Genomic DNA, 27,879 nt, shown 5'->3' on the forward strand with positions numbered 1-27,879 from the left:
TTCTGATTTCTGTTTCCCTGAAACAAGACCCGAACCAAACAAAAAACAGCGTGAAAGATAAAAGGACACATTTACTCTGAATTTTTATTTTCGTGTACACAGTAAAAACGGTATCAACAGCCAATATTTCAAAACAAGTTGACAGTGAGAAAATGTGGTTATACTGTAGAAGTAAGTATGATTTCAGAAAGTACAATCAGTAATCAGAGTCGAGCACAAAATGGCCCAGAGTTCAGTCCATAGTGTGCTTTGTGTTTTGGTTTCCCCAAAGTAACAAAATAATTCACCTGTTCAATCACAACACTCATTTTGTGTAATACTGTTGTGTTGTTGTGTGTTTCTTGCATAAAAAAAATGATGACATTAAATCACCCTGCCAAGTATGTATGATGACACTAAATATGCACCCTCTATGAATGTTTCTACTTTCATTAGAATGTGTGATACACAGCTGAATTACATCAAACACAAACAAATGAAAAGAGCAAATATCTCGACAGGAAACATGTTATAGCTTCTCCGCTATAATCTGTTTCGTTCATTACGGATCACAAGAGTGCAATGTTTCTGAAGCATCTCATTCATCCAACTAAGAATAAGAGCAGTAAGCAAAGCTGGGCTCATCACAGTTCAATGAAGTCATTCTGCAGCAATATCTAAATCACATTAAATGGAACCTGAAATCTAATTCAATCACCAGCCTCGAATGAAAAGTTGAACAGTCTATTTTTCAAGCAATAAAAAAACACTATAAAGCCAGTTTCAAGCTCGGTTCGTTTGGTATCTGAAAGAATAAAACAGGCACTAACAGTAGATTTGTTGGTACTACACGGCGTCCTTTTCACACCTAATGTGAAAATCCAGTAACATTGATTCTTTGAACGGCACAAGTACAGCATTTCTTCATATTTGACCCCTCATGAGTTCTGGGTTACAATGGTTGCACACCTGAAATGAATTTAAAGGTTTTTATAGACACAAACATTTCAAACAAACGTCTGTCACATGTGTGGGTGTCACATTCAGCACCAACAATGTCAGTAAGGCCTTCGACAACATCAAAACAAGCACAATTTTGAAATGAATATAAGATGATGAGGCCACGTTAGATAGTATAAGCAGTTAAACGGCAAAAAGTACTGCCAGCACATAAATTCAGTAGCGTGTGAATTATTGTTCCGACCACAAATTCCTGATAAATTCAGGGCGTTACATGTCAATTAAAGTGTCGCTCATTTTGGCACTAAGACACAATTTTGAAGCTCAAAAGTAAAAGTTCCTCATTCAAATATTTCTACATTAACATTTACAAAAAAAATGAAAAGAACTTTATTTTACAAATATTAAAGTATCCAAAATGTACATGGTTTTATCTGACACTCATTCCCATCATACCCTGAGAGGAATGTGAGCGGTTCAGCACACCTTACACTGTATTTACAAAAGTATACCTGAAGGTTTGTCAGGTACAGCGATAGCGATGTGCGCAGGCTTCCCTCTAAACACAGCGTGTGTATAACAAATAATAATGAGCCATGATAACGTGTTGTAACATTAAGTTTAGGATGAAATGCAAATGAAACATAGTAATACTGAATTGTTTTAAATGTCCTCACATGGAGAAGACCTGCTGTGTTTTCCTCCTCTCTCCCGCTTTGCTAATGTTTGATAGTATCGAAGCAGAGTTTCCCCTGAGAGTGAGAGACTTCTCCAAAAACTTTATGGACTTTACAACCCTGGTCCAAATCATCTTCCATGCCCTGTTACATAGTAGTCGACCACTAAACAGAAACTAAAATCTATTTCATCCCAGGCTTGAGGTTTAATTGGTGTGTTTTGTTTGTTTGGGACCACTAAAAAGTGTGCTCTCCATCTCTGCCACAAACTGTATAAAAAGATGGACGCCATGACAGTGCCCTAAAAGTGAAGCCAAAACATTTGGAGCGCCCCCTGCTGACCGGCTGCAGTATAGGTCATAAAGCCCGCCCCCTCCATGTTAACAGATGGGACATGAGTCAAACTATAAAATCAAAACAAACGCCAAATAAATGTTTCTCAAACATGGTTTCTGTCATTATAGTTAGTTCTTATCATGCTGATTTACGTCCAAGTGTTCATTTTTCTGACAGGTTTATTTTTAATTAGTTATTTGATGCTGTAAAAAGGATGATTGATAGCTCTGTTGACAAATACGGCTCCTGCAGCCGATCAGTTCCGGATTAGCAGAGTAGAGGAGGAACGGCGAGAGGAGCGTGTGAAAGTCTGCTTCAGACCAACACAAGAAGCTGTTCTGCTGTTAAACACGCCGGGATCATTGCTGTTTTTTTGGTCGGTAAAGAATGTGTTTTGGTTAGCGGAAGTGGCTATGGCGGCTCCACCCACCGCTCTCTACTGCGCAGCTCTGGCTCCAAATGACGTCACCATCGCAAGATGGCAGCGCCTGCCACGGGGGCTATTTTGGCTTCAATTTCGTACAATGAGAGCAGATGGAGACACGTCGTCCATCTATATATACAGCCATTGATCTCTACTCATTAGAGAGGCTTAGCCTGTCAATAATTTTACATTATCAGCAACTGATTTCACCAAACAGCAAAAAGCAGCACTTGACACTGTTTTTAAATCAACGTCTTTTTTTGCTAGACCTGGACTGAAGCGCAGTTCTCACTGGCTAGAATTAATTGCAAACAAGTCGAGTATGTTCGAGACTAAAAACGTGTTCGCCCTCTCTACCCTTCAACCCCCAAACCCCAAAGATTTCCAATTATAAAGGCAACAATGACAATATTCTATGACAATAGTTTCTATTTGTAATTTGAGTGTTGTCGCCCCCTTTCAGCAATTCTCTGACCCCTTAAGTTTGGGGCTCAAGTTTAGGCGTCAAACCGATGTAGGTTCCATTATGTGAATCGTCCTTTTCCTTGTCACTGACCGGAGAGTAGGAAGTGTCCTCTTCAGCTGAGGTCTAAAATGATAAAAACAAAAGCATTAAAAACTCCTCTCACTAAAGCTTTGTAAAGTTATGCATATGATCAAAATGGTTGAAATCCTTGAATATGTGATCTTACTTTGATAGTGACATTTTTACAGTCCTTAAAGTGATAATCTCGAAGATTTTCATGTACATAAATGTCTGTTAAGTCTATCTATCGCCACATAAGGTCACACAATGGTGATTGAGCCGATGGTTTTACGGACAGGGTGTCTGTGGCGACTTTCGTGGAAGAAATCAAAAGTGTTGCCCAGTAATACCCCCCCTTTCCCGACAAAATTAGCGCGTTGACGTTGTTACAGTGGTTAGGTCTTATTGTATCTATTACTCATTCAGTCTGTTTATCAAACTCGGCGCAGACAAATTTGGAACGATGTTTGAGCGCTGCTTGGACGGAGACGGGCGGAAAACAGCCAGAAAGGGGGCGGAGATTAGCATATATTGCGTATTTTGTGTTCCCATCAATGCCAATCGGAGCCAAGGCAATAATTACCCGGGTCTACTGCAGACTCATCTCGTCATAGCTTTTCCCACGAAGCAAAAAAGCCGGGTGTTAGCGGGTTTTTTGACCAGTGGGAAAGGGGCTTAAGGGACACGTTTTCCATCAGCCAGCAGTGGTTGGTCTGCCAGAGAGGGTAGGCGGAGCTAAGCGGCAGCTTTTCCGGTCTCTGCAAGTGTTGCGAGTAAACTGTAATCTACTATGGCTGAACAAACAAAGAAAAGATCGATGGCTACAGAGACAACTTAAAAAATAAGTGAAAATCCAAAGGAAAAAGAAACGAAAAGAATTCGACGCTCAGATGAAGGCAAACTAAAAAGGAAAGCGACCGTCAGCGAGGAAAATCAAGAGTTACAACCGGAGCCAACCTTGGACGTCACACATGCGACACTGTCTGGATATCTGGGAAGTGTGCTCCCGCAATTACCGTTTATCGCCATAGGTGCCGCCAAAGACAACGAATCTGAGATCTTTGAGATTACCACTTTAACATGACATTTAGTTTTATTATAAAATGTTAATCTGTTAAAACCAGGCAATTTGTTGTGCAGCACCAGAATTATTTCAGCCGGGGTTAAAACAATCTGACTGCATACTGAAGAATGAGATCAAAGTTGCATAATGCATAATAAGAACTTTAAAACAGAAGCTTGAACACAGCAAAGGCAAAATAGCAGAAAATAACCATAAAGACTTACAGCATAGAGCGGCTTGGTAAACACAATGCGCTTTACTTCATTCTGCACGGAGACACACAGTGATAAACACATGCACAGTGTGCGTTAGTGTGAGGTTAAGCAACTGAATGAATTGTCCAAAAGTAAACACAAATGACTCATGAGACAAAGCAAGCGAATGGTAAGCTGTTAGAATTAAATAACAGTAAGGCGTCTCACATTCTGCTGACGGGCCCGGTACAGAAGGATGAGGAAGACGGCGAGCATGATGGCACCCAGTCCCACAAAAATGAGCGGGAAGTTGGACACGAGGGTGACGATCAGCAGCAGCTTGTGTACTCTGGCTGCAGACGCTTCGTCGATTACCACGCTCTGTGTGTAAGGAAGAAGACGCAAAAGACACATTTGTTTTTCCTATGCTTTAAAAAATGTTTTAACTGTGTTACCTCATCATGATACACAAACTCTTTCCTTCCTTACCTCATTGAGGAACATAACAGGAAACACCGTCTCATTTAAGCCTCTTGTTTTCCTGTTGTGAATGAAAACAAAGGAGTGTAAACTCATCAGACACGCATGCATCTAAACGCACAGAGTTATAGTGTCGAAGTTGTGTTCGGGCGCAGATACTCACGGGAATCCTGCGACTCTGTTCATCAAGATGTTCACCTGGGCCCTCTTGTTCGCACGTACAATCACTCCAGTGGTCTGCAGGCGATAAAAGAAATAAAGTTCATTAAGTAAGTAAAGTAAAGCTTCTATCATCAGAATAAAAAAATGTACAACACTGTGTGTACTACTATATATGTGCCACTAGGTGGTGTAGTAGATCCTTCTAAGGCCGAGGTTACGGTGAGGAAAAGTGCCTCTAAATATAAACTGTGGCCTGGTGGCTTACCGGGTTGAGGTCAAGGAACGTTTGGTGATGTTCTCTTTGAGGGGACATTCCTCCAATGGCAGCCACATATTTAGAGTCTGCCAAGTGGAAATGAGGAAAGGAGGCGACCACCGGGGCACCTATGAGAGGAGAGGAGAGAGGAGGGGCGGAGACATAAAGCTGATCAAATCATGATGCTTATCTCTGCTGTAAAAAAGTGACACAACTTTGACTAACCATGTGCTTAATCCTCTCTAACACTGTCTCTTTTTGTCCCCTGCCTCCGTAACAAGGTAGTTATCAGTCATTTGGCTAATTCACACATAATGTGTCTACATAGATATCAACACATGTCATCACTGTAGTGATCCCTTTTAAAGTCTCTTTTAAGTCCCTTCTTAACACATAGTTTCCTGATCTATTTTTAGTGTTCTTTCAATTGTGTTTTGTTTTAAAATATGTATTATTTCCTCATCCTTTTTTTTGAAGATTATTTTTTTGGCCTTTTAGTGGCCAAAGTGTTGGAAACAGGGGAAGAGAGAGAGTGAGGGCGAGGGTGAGAGTCAAACCCAGGGCCGCCACGTTGAGGACTGTGACCTCTGTAAATGGGACGCGCGACCTTACTGCTGAGCTAAACCGACACCCCGTTATTTCCTGATCTTTGTCTCAACAAAATTGATCTATCTTTTCAACTATCTTTTACAACCTGATGATTTTATGACAGTTTAAAAAGGAAAGCTGCTTGGACGGAGACGGGCGGAAACCGCCAGACAGGGGGCGGAGATTAGCGTGTATTGCGTATTTTGTGTTCCTATCATTGCCGATCAGAGCCGAGGCAATAATTACCCCGGTCTACTGCAGACTCATTTGACCCGTGTCTGAATGCTGATTGTAACCTTTCCCACGAAGCAAAAAAGCCGGGTGTTAGCGGGTTTTTTGACCAGTGGGAAAGGGGCTTAAGGGACACGTTTTCCATCAGCCAGCTGTGGTTGGTCTGCCAGAGAGGGTAGGCGGAGCTGAGCGGCTGCTTTTCCGCTCTCTGCGAGTGTTGCGAGTAAACAGTAATCTACTATGGCTGAACAAACAAAGAAAAGATGGATGACTACAGATACAACTTCAACAATAAGTGAAAATCCAAAGAAAAAGAAACAAATTGGAGGCTCAGATGAAGGAAAACAGTCTGAAAGGAATTACAGTTTATCGGCATAGGTGTCGCCAAAGAGAACAACTGAGATCTTCGAGATTACCACTTTAAATAAGGGTTTTATATTCTTATTCTTATTCTTATTATTATTATTATTATTACACACACAGCTATATTTAGAGGACCTCAATAGTGTATCATCTAAAAGAAGTTCTCATATTGTAAGAACTATCAGTCTTCCCAAATTAAGATCCCATTTTGTGCAGCGAGGACCTCCAGATTTAAACCATCGCCTCTGTAAAGAAAACCTGTCAGTTTGCACACGCAGGGCGAGAGAGAGACAACGTAAAGATGGTGCGACATGAGAACCTCACTATTCCGAGCAGCTAATCAAAGTAGCTGCATGGAAAACAACATTTCCATCAAATGTCACACTTCCTGCTGTTTGATGCTCGATGTGATCAGGCCGCGGCAAACTGCAGAGCATTTGTGGAGAACTGACGAGATAACATCTGACCCCTTTCGCAGGACACGCAGCACATAACTCAGGGACAATCTACCAAAGAAAATAAACAATAGGTACACATTCAGCACAACCCCAGCGTGTAAAACTAATTAAGGGCTGTATCTGTTGTCCAGATAAAGACTCTTGTTACTCTAGCTGAGTTCCTTCCACATATTGTTTACAGGAGACATTTAGTTCCTACAATATGGCCTTGGTGGAGATAAGGAACAGTGCAGTCAGGTGAAAGACTCTTGGTGAGGTTATAACCTGTTCTATGATGGACCGAGTCATTCTGAATGTCTGGCAAAAACAACAGCAGCTTGTGTTTAGGTGTGTGTGTGTGTGTGTCAGCAGCAGCAGCAGCAGAGTCGGACTGTGGCAGAGTTAGAGAGGTGCTGATGAAGTGGGGCAGAGGTGACCGTTTTCCTGCTCTTGTGTTTGGCAACAGACGTTTGACAAAAACATTAGACACGCACAGTCACCTGAGAGGCTGTTCCCGTGACAACCCACAAGGTCACTGTAGCGCAAACACACACACACGCGCGCACACACACATATATTTGTACGGGGGGAAACTTTTGAGTGCCACTTCCTCGCTGTGTTCATTCCCAAACACCTGACCCTAAACACAACCTATATAGAAGCTGTACCTAGACTTGGATATTGGCCGATATTAAATACCTCTGCGATACAATTGTGCTACAAAATATACACAATATTAGTTGTGCTAATACTAGTTGTTGGTTATGGAGCTTAACATCTGTTCTGTTCTTTGTCCTGTGATAAGCTGCCTGCTCTTATTAAATCTACCTGCTTTACAGTGAGTCACCTCGCAGCAATAAAGAGAAGAAAGAAGACGTAATGTTCACCTGTGTATGATTACCTCTCTGAAAAAACAAGACACAAGCCTCTGCATATAGATAAGGAAATTAATAGAAACTAATCAATGCTGCAAAGGTATTAAAGATGAATTAGGGGGCGCTGCGCTAGAGGGGGCGCCAAAGCGATGAGGGAAGATTATTTCAAGTCGGCATTTGAAATGCACAAATGTTGTTTGTGCATGTGTAAATGATATGATCAATAACAGAGGCACGTCACTGATTAGGCGCCCCTCCCCTCCTCTCGACCCCCCCCCCCCCTCACACACTATAGGCGCCCCCTCCAGCACGCGCTGGAGCACGAGTGTTTTCATTTGAAGCTAAAGATGGAGAGGCAGAAAAGAAAGCTCTCGGGGGCACAAAACTGAAAAGGAGAGATTTCGTAGGGATGAAAAAAAACTTTTCAAAGTGGTTGAAAGACAGTAGGTAAGTTATGTCAGGGCGCCTCTAATGTGTCTGCATACCCCTCAGAAAGTAGGTAGTTGCGCCCCTGTATAGAGCAAGCAGCAACCTCCGGTGTTGAAAAATGAAGCCAATGCAAAAGTGCAAAAAAAAAACTGCAGTTCCTCGAGTGGCCACTTGAGGCTGGCTGAGGATGTTTTCAGCCTGGTACAAAAAACAGTTTTGTTATAGATAGTTCATTTTATTGTTCAAGATAACCGTACGGGGGGTGATTTTTTTTTTTTTATAACACACATGTTTTAATTATGTTAACCCTTAAATCACAGGGGCCGGGTCACGTGAGTTCACCGACACACAGTCACTGAACTTAACTTCACCTGTTTGTGTTGTTGGAGCCTCTCTGTGTGTTTATGGAACTTTCTGGCCGTGCAAGAAGTCTGAGCTCCAGCTTTTCGGGGAGTTAAATGTTATTGTATTGATATCTATTTTTAGCTTGAGCTTGTTAGCCTGTTTAATTTATTTAATGGTCGGCCAGTACATAGGAGTCAGGAGTTGTTACCTTCTTCCCTGGAAAGATTACAGCGAACCGTTGTGATGAGAAAACCGGTGACATGTTGTTCACCCGCGGCTCTCTCACCGGGCGAGCCGGCGGGGAGTCTGCTTCCTCTTTAGTGTGATAAATAAACACCTGCACAGACTGTTCAGCTCTGATAACTTGGCGTTTTTCAACCACTCGCTTTTCTGCAGCTCCACTCTCTCATCCAAATTTGGTTACGTAAGGCTCCAGTAAACCAACATGGCAACGGCCATATTTCAGCTTCATTCACGCAGCTGAGAAACCAAGTGGCTACGTCCATTATTTATACACTCTATGGTGTATAGAGGCATAGCCCTCGACACAGCGGCCCCAGGTTCGACTCCAACCCTCGACCCTTTGCTGTGGGTCATTCCCACTCTTTTCCCACATTTTCCAAAATCTGTCCTCTCCAATAAAAGCAGAAAGAAATATATAGAGAAATATTCTTTAAAAAAAAACGTAAATGCAGATTTGTCTTTTGCTTTTACTAATCTGTGAGAATTAATGTCAATTGGGCCGTAGACAGAGGCACTACGGTGGTGTATGGTCGTATTCAAGGACATAATCAGGTGACAGGGCTTACTGCCCTCTGAGCTACTGTGGCAGTCATGGTCAGATGGCGCCTGAGGTGCGGAGAGGCCTTGAGAGCTGTGTCACATGGGGCATATTAGAGCTGGTGATGGGAGAAGGAAAATAAAAGGAGGGCTTGACTGATTTAAGAATAACTGCTTTGTTTTTATATGGTTAAAATTGTTTAAAATAAAAGTACAGAAATACATTTCTATGTATACTAAGGTGTTTAAGAGAAAGGCCCAGGTCAAGGTGTTAACACAGAGGCTTTGTGTAGGACTTGCAGCTTATTAAAGAAAAGAGGAGCGGAGAATAAAACGATGTTGAACTCAAGGCAGGCACTGGGGGTACTTTGAGAGAGGCGTGTGAAAGAGCAAAGAGAGCGGGCGAGCAAGGTACGCTGCACAAGCTGACATTTACCTTTCCGACAAGGGCTGACTTTAAGAAGGCCGGTTCCCAGGCACTCTTTCGGGCTGACGCAGAAACCCTCATTGGCTGGGTTCTCCTCTTTGCTGGCCAAGACAGAGCGCGGTGGGGTGAAGCGATACGCCGGGATTCCTTTCACCTCCACGTCTTTCTCAAACTCCATGTAGATCGATCTGGAGAGTGAAGCAAAAACATTACAGGTTTAGTATATCTGCTCTTTACTGCTTTAGTTTTGTTGCCCAACAGTTTATAGCTGCACCACTTGTACACAATTCGTTTCAACAAGCCTAAACATTAGTATTCTGGCTTCTACTTGCCGGCTGTTTTGGTTGATTTAAGACAGAAAATGTTATTAATGTCTTTGCAAAGTGCAAATCCATAAATCCTGGTGGTATAACTTCTACAAATGTGTGTGGTCCGTCATTAGCTCAATGCTGCACGGCTGAAAGAATGAGACTTTGTCCATTAAAAAGCTGCAGCATTTCACAAACTGGCTTGCTGCACAGAAGTGTAATTCAAGGGTAATTACAGGTTTGAGCCCTGATTTAGAGTGAGAAAACTAAGGCAGAGAACTTTTAATACCTTTGAGTGTGCTGCGTCCTATATACCGGTGAGACCAATATACCAGTATCAAATGCAGAGAGGTATGTTATTGTGTTCCCGTATTTTACCCAGACGATGGCGTTTTAATCTAGCTAAAGTTGTTGGTTGTTGAGTGGTGACGTCACACCTCCGCATTAAACTGTTTCCGGGTCCAAGCCGCTACAACGTCTCCTATGTACAATATGCCACAGTGCTGTTTTGTGTTTTCCTCATTGTTTTAAGCTGTAACTGTTGCTAACGCTTCGTCACGGACATGCACCGTCATGATCGCCATTGCAACCGCCGCCCTCACAACAATCAGTTACTGTAGGCTGCCAGCTACCGCTAGCTACAGCACGTAGCTAGCAGGATTGCGAACTCGACATGGCGGAAACAGATGGTCGGCTGTAATTTGTGTTTGTTTTAAATGTTTTTTTAATTTAAATAATTGAAATAGTGTTGAAATAACTTATATTTCATGTTTTTATTAATAAATAGCTAGAGTAAACCTTTTTCCCCCTGGGATACCCCCGAAAACAAGCTGTGTCCCAATCCAGGGGCTGCAGCCTTCGAAGGCCGTATTTGCAGGCCGATTGCGTCACAGCGATGCGTCGAAGGCTGTCCCAACAAATGCGTCCTCCGTTTCCCCGGCTGCGAAGGATCCATCAAGTGCATCCTTCGCGCCCCCCCGTATCCCAAGATGCATTGCGTGCCAATTCAAACGAAATGGCAGACTTTTAAACGGCCGAGGAATACACTTTAAAATGTTTTGGGTTTCAACTGAATCAAATAACGAGCGTTACACGTTTAACACAAATTATCTTTAAAATAATAGGTCAACTTACTCGACGTTAGCTATGCTAGCTAGTTAGCCCGCTAGCTACCTGTTGCTAGGCGACAGGAGCGTTATTTGGTGATGCGAGGGTAGACCAGACCGTCTCATTTCAGTTCGGTTTTGCGTCTTATATTCTGGTGTGATTTATATTCCAGATTTTACGGTATGTGTAATCCTGTGTGGCGTACTTCTTTCACTCTAATCATGCAGAGGACATAATGGGGTAGTGTGGTGTTGACCTTCCTTTTGTGCTGGGAGCGGAGAAATAATAAATCTTTCATTATATTTTAATCTTTGTTGTGTTTTTACAGCTTTCAAGAGACTTGCATTCTTGGGAGAACTTCATCTTTGTTCTGTGTTTCTGCAGTTCTGCTGTGTTCAGGGAATCCTGACGATTCTCAGCAGGAACAAAGGAGCCTATACAGTGTCTGCCAACTGGCCGGGAGGATGCGGCCCTTCGCTACGCGGCCCACCAATCGTGCAACAATACTGTACAGACCTTTCCCTTGACCTTTGTGAGAGAAGACAAGTAGAAAGCCTTATGTGTTTCTACGCTGGAGCAGGACTGTGAAAGCTACGGCCTTGTCCTGCTGGGACACTGTTACAGTTTGAATTAATTTCTAATAAGCTAAGATGTGTTTCTTTTGGATCTCAATTCTTTCATTGTTTCCGGGCCAACATGTGGAAAACCTGATGAGATGATGTAAGATCCTTTTGTTCCAGATGTATAAACTTTTAAAGGGAATGAAAGAGAAGAGATCAGGGAATCAGCTTCGTATTTCAGTGAAAAAATTAAAATTTGTATAATAAGTACTGTAAAAATCGGTGTATAAGACGCACTTTTAATAAATCTTTTGTACTGCTGTCCAGCTAAAGCTTTGTCACTGACAGATTCTACATAGAAATGTAGATGTGGATTTCAGGGACGGCAAGTGTTCTGGTTTCCGTTTGTAGTACGCTTGTAGTCCAAATAATATTGACCAATCACGTATGAGCAGGCTGCGGCATAAAAACAGTCCATCTGCATGCTAACAGCTAACAATCTGTTTTAGATCTAAAATTCAACTTCAGATAAATTCCCCTGACGCTGTGTCAAGAAAGCCGTTCAGCGTTTCCCGACTTCCTCGAATGCATCAGAAATAATCAAACGACCTCCTCTCAACAAACGAGCATTTTAAAAGTAGTGTTCTCCTCTTCTTGAGGACAGCCCTGACAAAGCTTCAGTTTTACCTTTTTTCCCTCTGTGATACCACCAAAAACAGACAGATATTCCAGTGCGACTTATATTCCGTCTTTTACGGTAATATCTACAATTGTTAAATCTGCATGTTTGTAATAGAGAAGTGGCACGGCATTCTTTGTTATCATATTTTGTCTCCAGGACTGTTTTGAATGACTTAAAGCTCCTGTGAGGAACTTTCTGTTTAAGTTGATTTTGGCGCCCCCTGTGGACGAAGCTGTTCCTCTCATCTCTTTGCTGATTTTGTCCTGTACATGCTTAAAATCTCATCCTGCTTTCTTTAACAGTCATATGTATCACTCACTTTAAATTTCTGCCCTTGAAAATGTAAACAAAGGCAGTGGGCAGTTAATCGCTTCTTCTGACACCTACCCCCCACCAGCGGTTTCAGGCATTAGAAATAACTATATAGAAATAATCAATCTTGTCGCTGATGGTCTGGTTTCCATTTGTAGGTCATGTAGAGTCATCAGAATTAATTTCAGTCTGTTTCATAACCAGCGAAAAACTCCTCACAGGAGCTTTAAGTGGTTTAATCATATGTAATGTTTCAATTTTATTTATTAAACCTTAATTGTATAACATGCAATTTGTAGATTGTTTTGGATGTTTTTGAATCTATTCTAATCTATATTTCTAATGAAGGATCGTGGCGAAATGGAAAGAAGAATGTATGGGAAAAAAATTCAAGTCGCTATTTGAAAAATTACACCTGCCTGCAATCCGTCAAATTGTTGAGGTTTCTGTGGCTCAGCTGTCGGTGACCTGAGAGAAGGTTAGCTGTCAGGTCACAGATGGGAATTCTAGCAGCGTTTTCATCCTACCGATGAGTCCCAGATGTCAGTTATTTAAACACAAAGCGTGGGCTGAGCTACTCATTCTGTGTGAAAGGTTAACACGTATGACAAAAGGGGACATTTCCTCTACAAATTATGGCAAAAGGTACGGGAAACAGGGAGGGAGCCTTCCCTTTAGCCACAATAACACAGACGGCCGCAATGAGGCCAACAGGCAATGAGCATGTAGGTGAAAGTGTAAGCGTTTGGGAGTGGGGTTCTTGACACACGTCCAACCAGAGTCAAAGGTACAACCATTACACTCCAGCAGATTCTTTCCACCCACATCACAAAAAGGGGAAGATGTCCGAGGCAGTTTTTAAAGGTCAAGGTTATTTTCTAAAACAGAAGCTGTCATACGACAAATGCAAGGAGTCTGTTTTATAATTAAGGCTTAACAAACTAAAATCCCACAGAACTATTCATAAGTTAGTCACTGTGATGCAGAGCAACTCCCTTTAACATTGCTCAAGCTTTTAATGAACACATCCTGATTGCAAAACCCCCTAAAGACTTCTAAAATGTCTGAATGTCCCCACGAGCATAAGAATGAAAAAGTCTGGAAGGCATTTTAAAACCTCTAAAACTTTTCTTTCCCAGAGAATTTGCGCTTCTCACAAACATATTTCTTTTTCCGCAGATTTTCCTAACCCTTCCTCAATCGCCCACCTTTCATCTCCGTTACGCTCCGGACCAACATTCCTCTTTAAGTAAGCCGTTCCATAAAGTGTTTCCTGGAAACTGGCATGTTAGTCTTTCAAAAAATCCAACACAGCACAGGCAGTAAAGCTTTTGGTGAGAAAACAGACGTCACCTGTGGTGCTGTTTGTAAGCGATCAGGATGTTATGTTAACAATCTGTGCGATCTAAAGCCTGCGAACACATTTTCAGATATGAAAGCCTGCGTCCTGCTGCGCGGTGATTCGAGTCCAACATGCTCAGGCCAGGTCATGTACCAGAAATAAACAGCAATTTATAACCCCTGATAACTACACCACCCTATTGTGACATATTATATATAGGTCAGTGGGTAATAATGAGGCAAATGTGGGGATGCAAAGCACTCTTTCAGGAGATTACTGCTCTGTGATGACACAACTCTTTATACTTCAGGTGAATAGTGCCCTCGCATTTAACTTTTATAGCCTTTCTGTCAGGTCCTGAGTTTTTGTCTGTACTTCCTGTTTTATTTTGTTAATCTCCCCACTTCCTGTTTGCATTAATTTGAGGTTTCTTTACTCCCTGTTTCCCGCGTTTATTCCTTGTGTTTGTTTCCCAGTGTATGATCAGTTTTCCTCGTGTTCTCCTTGTGTCCAGTGCTTTTGTACTTCTGCCTCGGTTTTGACTTTTGCCTGTTTTTGGACTACGACTTTGCCTTCCGATTTTTGTTCTGCTGCCATTGACTGATCTCCCGTGTACCGAACTCTGCCAATAAACGGTTAAACGAATCTGCTCTGTCTCAGGTCTGCTCAGTTGGGTCCTGTTGTCTGTCTGAACGTGACACTTTCTAGCAGTATTGTGAGGCTTTATTTAAGGGATTTTTATCCGGTTCCATTGTGTCTTCATTGTCTTTTTTCTGTTTGGTGTCCTTCCCAGTCTGTACTTTATATTCTGTATGTCTACAAACTATCTTTAATATTCTAATCCTGATTAGATAAGGTGATTTTTCTATTTGTGTTTAATCTATTGAATATCTGTCCACCGCGGGAGAGGGAGCGCTCCTCTTTGGTTCTTCCTGGGGGCAAGTTTTCAAATTTATTTAGGCTATAAATAAAAAAAAATGACTCCCAACACGCATATATTTATGCCATTCTATACATTAGATATTAAAATATTTCAGTCTGAATCAAAGTGGCAGACTAAGTGACCGACATTCCATAGCCCCGTGCCGTGAGTGTGGTATAGTAGTCTGTTAAGGTCATTATCCATCGCCGAATGAGGTAACACAATGATTGAGCCTATGGCCCACTCATGAAAGCCTTTGCATTTGCAGTATTACGGACCGTCAGTGGCAGTGGTGTACTCAGGCTGCTTGAGGGGCAGTGGCAAAAAAAAAAAGGGCACCAGTTGTATGCCATGGGGCACTAATGCGCAGAAAGTTGTGATGCAAAACAACAACAGGGGCAACTAGGGTCAACTATAGGCATCCCATGAGGGCACATTGTCTCACATATAGCAGGCGCGGAGGCACATGTATCAGTTATCCACTGAAAGGGAACTCAATTCAATTTTATCCATTGGAAGGGCACCTGAGAAGGCACTCCATCATTTTTTATTTACTACAGGGGCATCCATGAGGGCACTTTCGCGGCATATTTTCAAACACGGGTTCACCAAGATTGCCCCCCTGACCCCCTCCTGAGCACACCACTGGTCAGTGGTGACTTACGCAGAAAAAATCACATGCAACGCCCAGTTAGTGGCGTGCTTTCCATCACCCAGCAGTGGTTGGTCTGCCAGAGAGGGTAGGCGGAGCTAAGCGGCTGCTTTTCCGGTCTCTGCAAGTGTTGCGAGTAAACAGTAATCTACTATGGCTGAACAAACAAAGAAAAGATCGATGACTACAGATACAATTTCAAAAATAAGAGAAAATCCAAAGAAAAAGAAACAAACTCGACGCTCAGATGAAGGCAAACATCCGGAGCCAACCGTGGACGTCACACATGCAACACCGTCTGGAAAGTTTGCTTGCGCAATTACCGTTTAAGATAAGATAAGATAATCCTTTATTGATCCCCAGGGGGGAAATTCGGATGTTACAGCAGTACCATGATAAAGTATGTCAAAGTAAAAATATGAGGGATACATATAAAAATACAGGGTATATACAACTGTTATACAAGTGGGAGTAAGTGACAAGTTAAGTTATTGCCATAGGTGCCGCTGAAGGATGAAACTGAGATCTTGGAGATTACAACTTTAACATATCTGAAAGTGCTGCCACATGAGAGCAGCAGGCCGCAGGACGGCACTGCGGTGCTAAACTGTACCTGCAGAGGTCTGGAGTGAAGATGTAAATGCGTTCACTCTTGCTCAGCAGAGGATGGAAGGCGCTTCCATCGGATCCATTGATGCTGTTGCTTTGGTCAGACGTCCAGAAACTCACCGTCCTGAAAAAGAAAATATTGTCACATATATGAGCATTTAATTGCTTTGAAAAGTTGAATGGGGGGATAAATTATGCAAAAATTTTCTCTCCTTGGACACACTATTTAAGTATGGTGCCTCTAAGTGACCAAAAAAGGTTTTTAGACGGAGGCAGCCTGCTTACAAAAACATCATTTTGTTGATTCTTGGCTGGATATGCTGTTTTTAAGTACCATTCTTTGAACATTATCTGTTATCATGTCAATCTTAATAGCAGTAAATTACAATGAAGTGTTTTGATGATCAAACATGTTTTTATCTGAAAGTCACAGTTGAAGTTTCCCCGGAGTGAGAAGGGTAATTAGAGACTGGAGGGGAACAGAGGCTATAAAGTGGGATGAGAGAGTTCAGTAAAAAGCCGTTATTAAGGCATTCCAAGTATCAGGATGTCCTGCCCTGCGCTCTGAACTGTGGGAATCAGCCGCGACCAAAAGGCAAGCAGACAGACAGACACTGACAGCACATATTCCCTTAGCTGCTATTTGCAGAAAGCAGCAGATTTCAGCAGCGTTTAAACACAAAGGTTACGCAGTGAAGAGTCACTACAGTGCATGGGGACAGAGAGTGGGAGTGTGTGAGTCTGAAAAGTGCTACCTTTCGCCCTTCCACGTTTCGACGCGGCCATAGTCCATGTAGTTCTGCTGCCCAGTGTGGTAGACAAACTCCCCGTCGTTACTTTCATTTTTCTAAATGAGTCCAAAGATTTAAGTGGTTAATATGTGGTCATGTTTTCAAAACACTCACATTTCTTGTCTTCACCTACAGCAGTATCTTCAATCAAAATCCAGCTGAGGTTCATAACAGGGCTTGGCAATTAATGGACATCCTGTATCCAAAGAAACGGGTCCGATAAACAATAACTTTGAATCCAAAACTGTTTTTAGTACCTGTTTTTGAGGGGAGGAGACCTCCGTGGATACGTTGGCTCCCGTTAAAAATATATTTGAATTGTGGATGTGAAAGTAAGTAAGACGAACTTAGCTCCTAGAAAAAAGCTGAGCTTATGTAACAGTGCTGTGTCAACCGGAGAGCGTCGGAGAAACACTGATTTTAACTTGTTTTATTAAAGGTTTTATCCTGTTTTAATTATCATTACTGAAAGGAGTAATTCGCCCCGGGAAAAAAGCCCCTGTCAGTCAAAGCTGGTGTTCTCTGTAATCGATAGAAGAAATAATATTTGAAATTGGCGCCGTAGCTGTGGAGAAAGTTGTACAAACAGCTCGTGGTTTCGCCCATTCTACATTCCTACAACACCCAGCGTGCATTGCGCCCCTCCCTCTGAAAGAAACGGCCCAGCGAGAGACGCTGGAGTGAAATACTGCCGTTTTTGCTGCAGGAAACGGCTCAGAGTGGTCTCTATTTCAAACCTGATGATTTTGAACGAGACATGACATCGGAGGCGGGCGTCCTAGATTGAGGAAATGTAGTTTAGCGAGCTCCCTGGCCTCCGCCAGGTGACGTGTTTTACATCGTCTGGCGGAGGTTTTCCAGGGCCCATTGGAGAAGCGGATAGCGTCCTCCAAAGGCACAGAGAGAAATTGCGTTTTCTTTCTACCATAATGGCATTAGCGAAAATTGGCGAACTGGCCCTTTAAAAACTGTGCAATATACAACATTAGAGGAGGTTAATTGACTGTTATTTAAAGTTTAACTGTTCATCTTCTTTCAGGACACTCCGTAAACTGGCAGCATTATTAAAGTATGCATAAATGTGTACCTATTAGGGATCGACTGATTATCGGCCAGACCAATTATCGGCGCTGATATTTGGCATTTTGACGCATATCGGCATCGGCCATTTTTTAAAAAAAAAAATTTCGGCCGATAAGAGTGCAGAATGGAGAGGAGAAAAAGTTAATTTCTTTGCAAATTTTATTTAACTTTTATTTACTTTATAAAACTTCAGGAAGTTATTTATTTATATATTTAAATTTTCAGTTAACTTTATAAGAGATGCTGCTGACCCTGGGAACTCCCTGCGCTTTTTGTTTGTTTGTTTAATAAACATATGCTTAAAGGCATTTAAACAAAGTTAAGTGTTGGAGTTTGTATTATTCAATATTTTGACGCCAATATTTTCACTTTTACTGCAAATGAATATCGGCTCGAAATATCGGTTATCGGCCTCCTTGACTACTAATAATCGGTATCGGTATAGGCCCTGAAAAAACCATATCGGTCTATCTCTAGTACCTATACACAAATTGATAAACATAAATAATTGTAATAATGATTTTTTGAAACATCGGCCAGCACAAGTTCATCAGCTTTAAATCTTCGCTCTCTCGCACATGCCTTGTACATGAGGCCAAAGACTTTCTCCACGTCAGGATTGGTGGGAGCGATGCGTGCCAGCAGAGGATCTTCGTAGCCCCACAGCAATTCATCCACGGTGCGAGTCGTGAAGAGGCCGCTCCCAATGGAGTTCATCCACATGGACGCCAAGGAGGCCTTCCAGAAATTATCTTTCAACTTGTTCATCACAGCCTGGAGACGGGAAGTGGAGCAGAGGGGGAAAGAAATGGGACAGAATACAGGATATGCATAGTGGACGCTCCACTTTCCCCTATTTGGCATGATACTTGCTTAGATAAGACCTTTAGTTCATGACTCACCCAAGCAGGGATGTTGACAGTGTTGATGTTATCAACCACTGGGTCCCCCACAGACTTCTCTCTCAGGAACACAAAGCTTTTGGTGTTGTAGGCAGACACCTTGGTGCCATTCTCCACCATGGTCACGTTGTCCTTATACCTGTACTCCCTGGGCAAACACAATCAGACAGAGGATTATGCTTTTTTTCTCATTACGCTATCTAGAATCATTCCTTAATAAACATGAGACCAGTTTAAACCTCAAAAAGCATTGCACATCATCTTCCTCTTAACATCTATTTGAGCCCAAAGAGTAAAATACAGGGTTAGACGGCGGCAGCAGATTATCTAACGTGCGCTGTGGCTGTTGAAACATCTTTGGTGCTACAGCAGTGAACCTTGATGTTGATTTAAGGGTTTCATTGGGTCCATCTGCAGCAGACGTGATTTCAAAAGTCGACACAAAGTTTCCCGTCAGGTCTCTCATTACTGACTAGGCAGAATATGAAACTGATTTTTAGGATAAGCAAACGAACTTAAAGTAAGAGTTCCTGGAAAAACCAAAAGATAGCGAGCAGATAAACAGAATCTGATGACCCTTTTTTCATTAACGTGCGAGCTGAGCAAATGAGTGGCACATTTCAACACTCTGCAGGAAGATGATGAACTTAGCTCAATATAAATAGCAACACAGTCAGGTAGATAAGAGTTTTGCGGTCTCCGTATCACACTTTAAATTTAGTCTCTGATGTAGGAAGATGTGGTCGTAGAACATATCTGATGCTTCTCTTCAACAGAAACGAAGTTCTTGAAATCAAAACTGTTTGCCTCATATGGAGGCCGATACAGTGAATTATTGACCCATATCGGCCAAGCAATATATCTGTCAGGCTCTAGTTTTAAATAATATAGGCAGAGGCATTTATACAGTTATTACAGAGTTAATGAATGCAGTACACTTATAGTTCATCATTTACACATATGAAATGTTTGACAACACTTCAGATGTTATAAGTTTGTTTTTTCATTGTAGCACTGTGTGCATCGATCTGCTCTTGCGTCCTACCTGTATGTGTAGGGTCCGACCTGCTTGAGGTCTGGCTTGGCCCCCAGTAGGAACTCATCCACATTGGTCACATTGAAGAAGAAGAACTCCATGTAGACAGGAGGGGGGGGTCTTTTCCATGACTCGAACACGCGGCTGCCCTCGACCAGCACAATCTCCTGTTGAGACATAAAGGACACATCTCATTAAATCCAACTCATTATTCAAGGCAACACCTCACACGACGCTCTTCATAAGCTAAAATAAAACAAACTTCTTTCTTATTTATGATTTTTCCTTTGAGGTCGCTTTCATCTCGTGATGCCTTTGCTGCATAAAGTTGTGAGAAAGTGCACATGTTTCAAATCTGGTGTTTCCACAATCTCCTCCTAGTAAAAACAACCCCAAGAACAAAAACATCCTTTAACAGGGAGGGGGGGGGGGCTGCTGTCTGAGCGTCGGACAAGAGCATTGGCTGCACACATGAATGGCATTAGGGGGGAGACCCTTGCACAGTTTCATTGTCTGGGGTTGCCAATGACAACCGGCACTTGGGGGAGAGCCGCTGACAAATCATGTGATGCAGAGAGCTGGATGCCCACTGGTTTCCACAGGGCTGCGACCTTAATGATCTGAGCTGCATTCCTCTGGCCTGAGCCTTGAGAGCCCCTGGAAGTAGAGCACACAGCTAAAACCTGTATTGCACTGTTTTATCATAAAGTATGCAAAAAAAAAAAAAAAACTGTCACTGCACATGTGTTTGCCTCGGGACAGGGGTAACCTTTACACAGCGGGAATCTTCGGAAGAATTGGAAAACACAGGGAGTGGGAGAAGAAGAAAGAGGATTAGAAATACTTTAGACAATCAAAGGGGAAATCTCACTTTGGCCTAATTGTGTCAGATCCGTGTTAAAGCTAAAAGCAGAACCCCAGTATGAAAATAAGCCCCCAAAAGAGCCGAACACACCAACAAGTCCCATTATTTCAGCGGAGCACTGACCCCCTCCACTGTTGGGGTCCCTTCTTCTTGCGCAGAGACAAAAGTTTAGTTGAGTAGCCAAGGACAATAAAGCTGTCGCCTTAGATTGAGGAAGGGAGCGCATGGGTCTTTCTATGTCCTCCTTTCATGCTTCAAACAATCAATAATCCCAGCGTGCTACAGAACAGAGACCCTCTTATCTCAGCACTTACCACCACTACTCTCACACCACTCCCCGTTTCTAAACACATGTAGCAGGTGGATACACAAATACACATTGCTGCAAGGGCTTTGATGTTGAGACAGGCAAATACATAGACGTGAATAACACTGGGCACAGTCAGGGGCTTTGCACTACATCATTCAGCCGTGGTGCAAAAGCTTTGCATACTCTACATGGGTTTGCCTCTATAGAGGTCAAGCCTAACAAAGCTCTACAAGCTAAACTGTAGTCCAGCCCTATCAAAGTTAAATTAAGGTCACTTCAGTTCAACATTGACCTTGATGTACTGCTAACTCCCTGGTTTGCGCAATGAAGGCTATTGGACGACTCTAAAGATCTTAAAGATCATCAATTAACTGAATCTAAATGTACTTATATGTATATATTAGCAAATGGTAAATGGACGGCACTTTTATACGACCTGATGCTTTTACACTAGGGATTTTTTTGCCGATATCCGATATGCAGATATTTTACAACTCATTTAGCCGATTACCGATACCGATATTTTTTCCCCACACACCTAATTGCAGAGATCATCAACTCTCTTCTGTATTGGAATTAGCGTACAGTATAATGGTGATACTCTTATCACATTTGTTACAACGGTCGGGGTGACGGGTCTTGAGATGGTTAATCAAGTTTGTAGTGTTGAAAGACTTTGCCTTGGCTCCTCCTCACGTCACCGAAGCTGAGCAGTCATTGCAAATCCTCCACAACCTCCACACCACGGACATTTTGGCTTCTAACTCTCTCGTGCTGCAGGTAGACACACGTGACGTCATCACGCTGCGCAGAGCAGGTCTTCTTCGCGCCGGGGACATTGCGCCAAGGTCGGGCATTTAATCAAGTATGCAGCAGCCCATTATTTTAATCGGTTAATTATATCGGCGGATATCGGCGTGTTGGCCGTCCCTATTTTACACTACATGTCACATTCACCCTTGGACACACAAATTAGGGGTTTAGTGTCCAGGCTTAAACCGTGCTATGTAACTTACTCACTCACACAATATTGGCAGCTAACAGACCCAGGCATTCAATTCATTATCTGGCAGTGGTACTGCAGTGATTAGCTGACGTTAGCTTCAGCTTTCTAGACTTCTAGCTAACGTTTGCTAGCCATTTGAAGGCTAGAATGACTAGCTCAAATTCTCGCTGTTCATCATTCGGTGCGTTGGCGGATTCATTACTTGTTGTGGTTGGTCTACGGCTACAGTGCTTTTGCCCTTTCATATGGCTTACAATCTCCATGTTGGAGATGTCGAACAAGTTCAGACAAAGCTAGCTTTCTTTTCTAATTGGGAATCTTAAGTCAACCAGGCTTTATATTTGGGATTTTCAAGCCACCACTCAGAAAACTTGCACTTCCCCATTGTGGCTCTTCAGTCCACAGTCCAGTTTCCTGCTATCACATCAGTGTGTATCAAGGTTTTGATGTTTCCAGAGGAACCCCTGTGATTAACTTCCTTCTATACATTTGTTTAGCCATCAGGCTGTGAGTTCTTCACCCCTAAGTCCACTGTATGAGCCTCGAGAAGCTAGCTTGAACCCTCTTGTTAGTTTGGTCCCCCAGACATCCCCCTCTGAGAATGACACCGTAGCTTCTTTAATCTTGGTTGTGTATTGCCCTTTTGGTTAGCCCTTTGTTTACTGTGACCCAAGATATATATTCTGACCAGCCACTGAATGGGACCTGAAGATTAATCATTTCTTCTACACTAGCTCTGGCCTGCGACCTCCCACACAGTACACATTTTGATTGCACTTGCTGTCTGCTCCAAACACAATGCGTGTATAATCAACTATCAGACTTAATAGCCTGGAAACACGAATATTTTTCCATACTCATCCAGACCGGGAAATTGCTAAAAATCAAATACCACACTGCGTAGGAACCCTGAGTGTCATGGAGTGAACCCCCGACCTTCAGATTGAGAGCCGACCGACTCTACAACTGAGCCACAGCCGCCCCTGACAAGCCAAACCAACCTGCGAATGGGAAAATAGTCTGGAACCTCTCAGGTTATTTTTGATATCAAAGGAGCCGTGTCAGCAAGTGCAGACCAAAATGTCCACGTCTGGACCGAATTGGATAGGCTCAGTCAAAGCAACAAAACCTGGGGTGGAGCGCCGCCAGGCCTTATCATTTTTTAGCAAATACCATGTTTAGTGAAAAATACCCGTCAGTCCATTTAATACTGATGCAATAATATATTTATCAGAACGTTCCATCGCATCTTGGGTGTGGTTTGGGACCACGCCCATCATGAACCAGGCATTATCAGTCTGATTAAATGAAACATGAGTTTGCAGTCTTGTCTGGTGTGTGACTATTTGACCATAAGGCACATTTTTTAAATAGGTTTCATGGATGGCAATGATGGACTGTTGGTCCGCCACTTTTAAGATCTCCAAGATCTCCTGAACCATGAACCTTTGACCTTTTGCCTTGCAAGACATTTCAAAACGCAGAAGTCCCAGAAATGTTGTGGATATTCTTCTTTATTTGGCAACTGGTTAAGCTCCAGGAATAAAGCCAAAACTCTCTTAGATAAAAGTGCTTTCTTCAAAGATAAAACTATCAAGGAAACCCACATGACTACCGGCAAGGGGCCCCCAGCTCTCTCTGTCTAGTCTGGTCTTTGTAAAATTACCAAATTCCTCACGAGGGACCAGTCATTTTTCAACATCACCTCATCAGCAGGTCATTGCATGCTGACCCTGTTTGACTCCCATAGAAGCTGAGGGACTACCAGCCCTGTCAGTTTCCCAATAAACCTAACAGTGTGAAAGAGGCTTAGCACACAAAGAGAGTCGACTGCTGGGAGGTTATCCACGCCATGAGATCCTTCGCAGTGGTGCAGCTGGGGTGAGGGCGTAACTTGATACGGGCGACATAAATCATACTGCAAGGCTAGTTGTTATCAGTGTATGCCAGCATGTGAGAGCCACGACTTTATTTTGAAATTCAAAACTTTGACAATAAGTTATGAGTTTCTTATGACTGATTAGGCCATTAACATGTTCTAAAGGTAGACGCCAGATCAGTGTTTGGATTATGTATCCTGTTTCTGGACGTAAAATGTAAACATTGTAAACATTTGCAACTCATTAGATAATTCCAAATCCGACCTAACGTGGTTTCTTTCAAAAACTAATCCTGTTTGTCGACAAACTTCCTCAGTGCGGCAACTGTGGCAACGACCATAAACCGATGCCTTGGGTGAATAGAGCTCCGTATATTTGGTGAGTGTCAGCTCTTGCCTGTGTGCGGCCAGTAACTTTTACTACTTGATTGACTCTTCCCAATAAACTTCCTCTGAACAAGCCTTCGCACCAAACCAAAGGTGAGAAAAAAATCCTCCAAATTCTTGAGCTGCAACCGTTGCTTTTATCTTTTTAAAGAGTATAAACAGCAACAGCATGACTCATCTGAACCCTGTAATTTAGGACACAAAGGTCATGCCCTCGGGTATTCTCTCAAATTTACTCCTAATTTGAGTCAGAATTTTCACCTGTTGAAAAGCTTGGTTACTCAACCTTCCCCCAATTCTCTTGCAATTTCATGCCCTAGTTACACAACAGGGTATGCCCCAGTACACTGTCTTAAGGCTGTCTAAGAATAAACAGTGTAATTAATCAGCATAACTGACAAAGGTAAGTAAATGTTGACACGTAAATATGGTTGTTTAACAAGACTAAACTGTCACTGATGCAGGTTTTACTTTGTCAGTTACTCTAACAAATGTTTAGTCAATTTAAATTGCAATCCAGCTGGAGGAAATTATCTGAGTGTTAAAAAGCAAGATGAATTCATCAAAATATTCGACATATGTTATCTTATCTGTCAGCATTCAGCCTCTCTGATAAAAAGCCATCCGACACCTGTAATGAAAAAGCGGGTCTGAGATGAAAATAAGGATGAAGGTGTGCCATGTGATGTGGGCCAACTGTACTTTCACGCCTGCATTGTTATCAAAGTAAAGTGAACCTTCTGGGAAAGCTTTGAACTTCACTCACTGACGCCGTCTTAAGTGTTGGAAATCCAGGAGCTCACAGGACTTTAACTTATAAGGATTAAAGGCAAATTTTAAACATTAATTTAAGGGTCTTTGGCATGTTGACTGATACTGAGCGAATGTCTTCACTAATACAACCAAACCAATATCAACAGATGTTCAGTACAGACGTTTGTACTTATGGTCCACTGACTTCTCTATCTCTGGGATTGAAGTTCAAACATCTAAGAGCTCTGAGGAGCTGCAGAAGAAAACAAGTAGAGCTGAATGTGAGCACTATGTGATAATATTTATGTTTATGTACATCTAAATATCTATTTCCGTCAACTTTGTACTGTGATAAAACCACGTCTCCCGCCCCTTCCTCCAGCCGATATACAGTGACGCCTCTGCAAAGTTCAAAACCACATCTGAGAATACTTCAGCGTCTCCACACTCTTCTTTTCGATAAAACATCAAAGTATGTTGACAATCTGCACGTTTCATCATCAGTCAGTGCTGTCCCTCAGATTTCAATGCAACAGACAACGAATCAAGAAAACCTTCTCATCATTCTTTGACGACAGATTAACAGAATTTAAAACTAAATATCAAGGGAGTTAAGAAATACATTCGATGTTCAACAAAGTTGCTGCATGTCTTACATAACCTAGCATGGTGACACCCACAAGCTAACTTTAGCAACCCTCCTGTAGTGTCTTTCGTGGTTTTTAACGTCTTCCGGAAACCTCTGTTGTGTTGTGAGTCTCTTCCTTGAGCATTTGTATTTGCAGCATGTGTCTGCACCAATTGTTTGCGTTGTCACATTGGTTTCTCAATCTGCTCGCATTTTAACCATTTGCATGTGTTTTGTTAAGGTTGCAGTCCATTCAGCTTTCTCTCACAGTATGCGATTATGCACAAAGCTGCATGTCATTGCTTTTGTAAAGCCAGCTTCGTAATGTTAATATCTTAGCGCTCCAAAGACAACCACGACATCAATATTAAAGCTAAATTGTGTTTTTCAGACTGGTGGTTGTATAAAACGCGCCATTTGTTGAGGCTAATTTGGGGCTTAAATTCCCAAAACCAGCTTCTTAAAAGTGAGTTTATCCTGTTTTTCTCTACTTCACGTAGTCATTTACTGAACATCTTGTGTTTGAATCTGTTGGTCGGACTTTTACAGACCTCATTTACACTCTGAATCTAGAATGAAATAATCAGTTGCAGCTGTATTTTCCATACTTGTTTTTAACTCCCATTAGATGCGTTAAAGCCACTAACAACAACAGCTTCTTTATCTCACATTTATTGAGCATTTATTCTTTGAGGTCAGCTCATGCCGTCATTTCTAATTGCCGTATTAGTCCATGAATGTTAAGAATCTCTCTGAATGAGGCTTTGTAAACCAAGCCATGCCACTGTGTAATGTGTGACCAGCTGGACTGACCTCAAACTGCGTCTCTGCTAATTGACGTTGTGATGATTGTGGAACAAAACCTCCCACTGATTTTCCTCCATTTTTTTTTCTCTGGGTGAGTGCTGATTTTCTCCCTGAAGCAGCTTTTTTCTCGTGTTAAAAATACTGACCAATACCAAGAATAACCAAAAAGTGACCCAGCCCTTACTTATGCTTAGCTGTGGAATTCGCCTTAACCACCTCCTGTCATAATGGCGAGTATTGAAGCCATAAAAACACCATTGGGCAATTAGGCATTCCTTTGGCTCTACCTTCTGATAAAGTCCTAAAGACATTGAGGCTTCTGGAAAATGAACTGTGGCTCAAATTGAAAGTGGCTGTGTAATCTCTTTGTGAGGGAGGGGGAAGTACTGATTGCACAGTACAGGCTACTGAACCCTTAATAACACTATCTCCTCCGTTTCAGGGAGTTACAGCTGCTTATTACAGACACTCCTTCTGGGAGGCAACACAGCCCAGTCATCACTGTCCATCTCAACAAATCACAAGCCCTTTAGTCTCTGAACTCTGATGATGAATGACATCTCTTAAAGCAGCCAGTAACACAACAAAGTTCGGCCTGTTCCTTGTTGCTTATTCTTTCTGGATCATGGTGCAAATTTAAATCACTAGAAGTGTGTTACAAAGACCTAGATGTGATGTCATTCATATGTAATCTAATCTTAATGACCTGTTCTAAATATAGGGACAAAGCGATTAACTTGCAATTTAATAGCTGGACTTTGAAAACGCAAGGGTGTGTATGCAATTTAAAAAGATATATACATACAGCATAATCCCAACACACTGCAGTGTTTTCTATCATTTTCAACAGACCCTGCTTTCAAACAGCATTGCATTCAAAGGAAGAAAGACAGGATACACCATTCATACTTCCTGATATAAACATGTGCTTTGTAAAGAGATTTTTACCTTCTTGAGCCGGTTGTGCATCAAAGTGCGGAAAACTTGACCCACAAATAAGCCAATTCCAACCACCAGCAGGGAGGCGCAGATGATGCCAACTGCATAAATCGCCCAGGACCTTCGCGTCATGTTTGCAGGTGGCAGCGACACAAGAAAGCTGCGCGTGAGGCTCTCGAGGATGAATGGAGACGTTACTTTTCCGGACTTTTAGCAAGTTATCACCAACTCCAACAGAGAATTTTCTATAAATGCACAGTCTGGAACTCCAACTTTGCCTTTCACGCTGCTTTCCCTTTGTTTTGTTGAAGTTTCGATCAACTAAGTAACGGTGGAAGTTGCTTAGTATGTCCTCACGAGTTTCCAAGTTACAAAGAGTTGATAGGGAGTATGTTAACTCGTGGTTAATGATAACACAGTCAACTTTGACAGCCACGAGGTCCTCTTAATCAGCCTGAAGTGGCGAC

The 27,879-nt window shown here is 42.3% G+C and overlaps 1 protein-coding gene across 2 annotated transcripts; it reads right to left on the reverse strand.

Annotated features, from left to right (window-relative positions):
• Window positions 1-66: 66 nt before the first annotated feature.
• LOC138602226 (lysosome membrane protein 2-like) lies at window positions 67-27,879 on the reverse strand. Of its 2 annotated transcripts, XM_069673661.1 has the most exons (13): window positions 27,422-27,879; window positions 19,848-20,005; window positions 18,803-18,950; window positions 18,483-18,674; window positions 16,782-16,873; window positions 16,031-16,150; window positions 9,542-9,720; window positions 5,067-5,185; window positions 4,803-4,876; window positions 4,649-4,700; window positions 4,388-4,540; window positions 4,190-4,231; window positions 67-2,965 (listed from the first exon to the last, which is right to left on the reverse strand). In XM_069673661.1, the coding sequence occupies exons 1-13, from the start codon at window positions 27,542-27,544 to the stop codon at window positions 2,855-2,857; spliced, it is 1,563 nt and encodes a 520-aa protein (XP_069529762.1). In that variant the 5' UTR covers window positions 27,545-27,879; the 3' UTR covers window positions 67-2,854. The 2 variants fall into 2 exon arrangements, with proteins under 2 accessions (XP_069529762.1, XP_069529763.1); XM_069673662.1 differs by lacking the exon at window positions 4,190-4,231.

The sequence above is a fragment of the Semicossyphus pulcher genome, unplaced genomic scaffold (genome assembly GCF_022749685.1).
Source record: "Semicossyphus pulcher isolate SPU_LCO1_2020_fin unplaced genomic scaffold, fSemPul1.0.p SCAF_22, whole genome shotgun sequence".
NCBI lineage: Eukaryota > Metazoa > Chordata > Actinopteri > Labriformes > Labridae > Semicossyphus > Semicossyphus pulcher.

Bases quoted from the DNA above. Each gene is read 5' to 3' on its own strand.
- LOC138602226 (XM_069673661.1), bottom strand. From the start codon at position 27,544: ATGACGCGAAGGTCCTGGGCGATTTATGCAGTTGGCATCATCTGCGCC. The intron at 18,951-19,847 runs GTAGGACGCAAG...GTGTTTGCCCAG, and splicing joins GTCGGACCCTACACATACAG to GGAGTACAGGTATAAGGACA. The intron at 4,541-4,648 runs GTAAGGAAGGAA...CCTTACACACAG, and splicing joins CTGTTATGTTCCTCAATGAG to AGCGTGGTAATCGACGAAGC.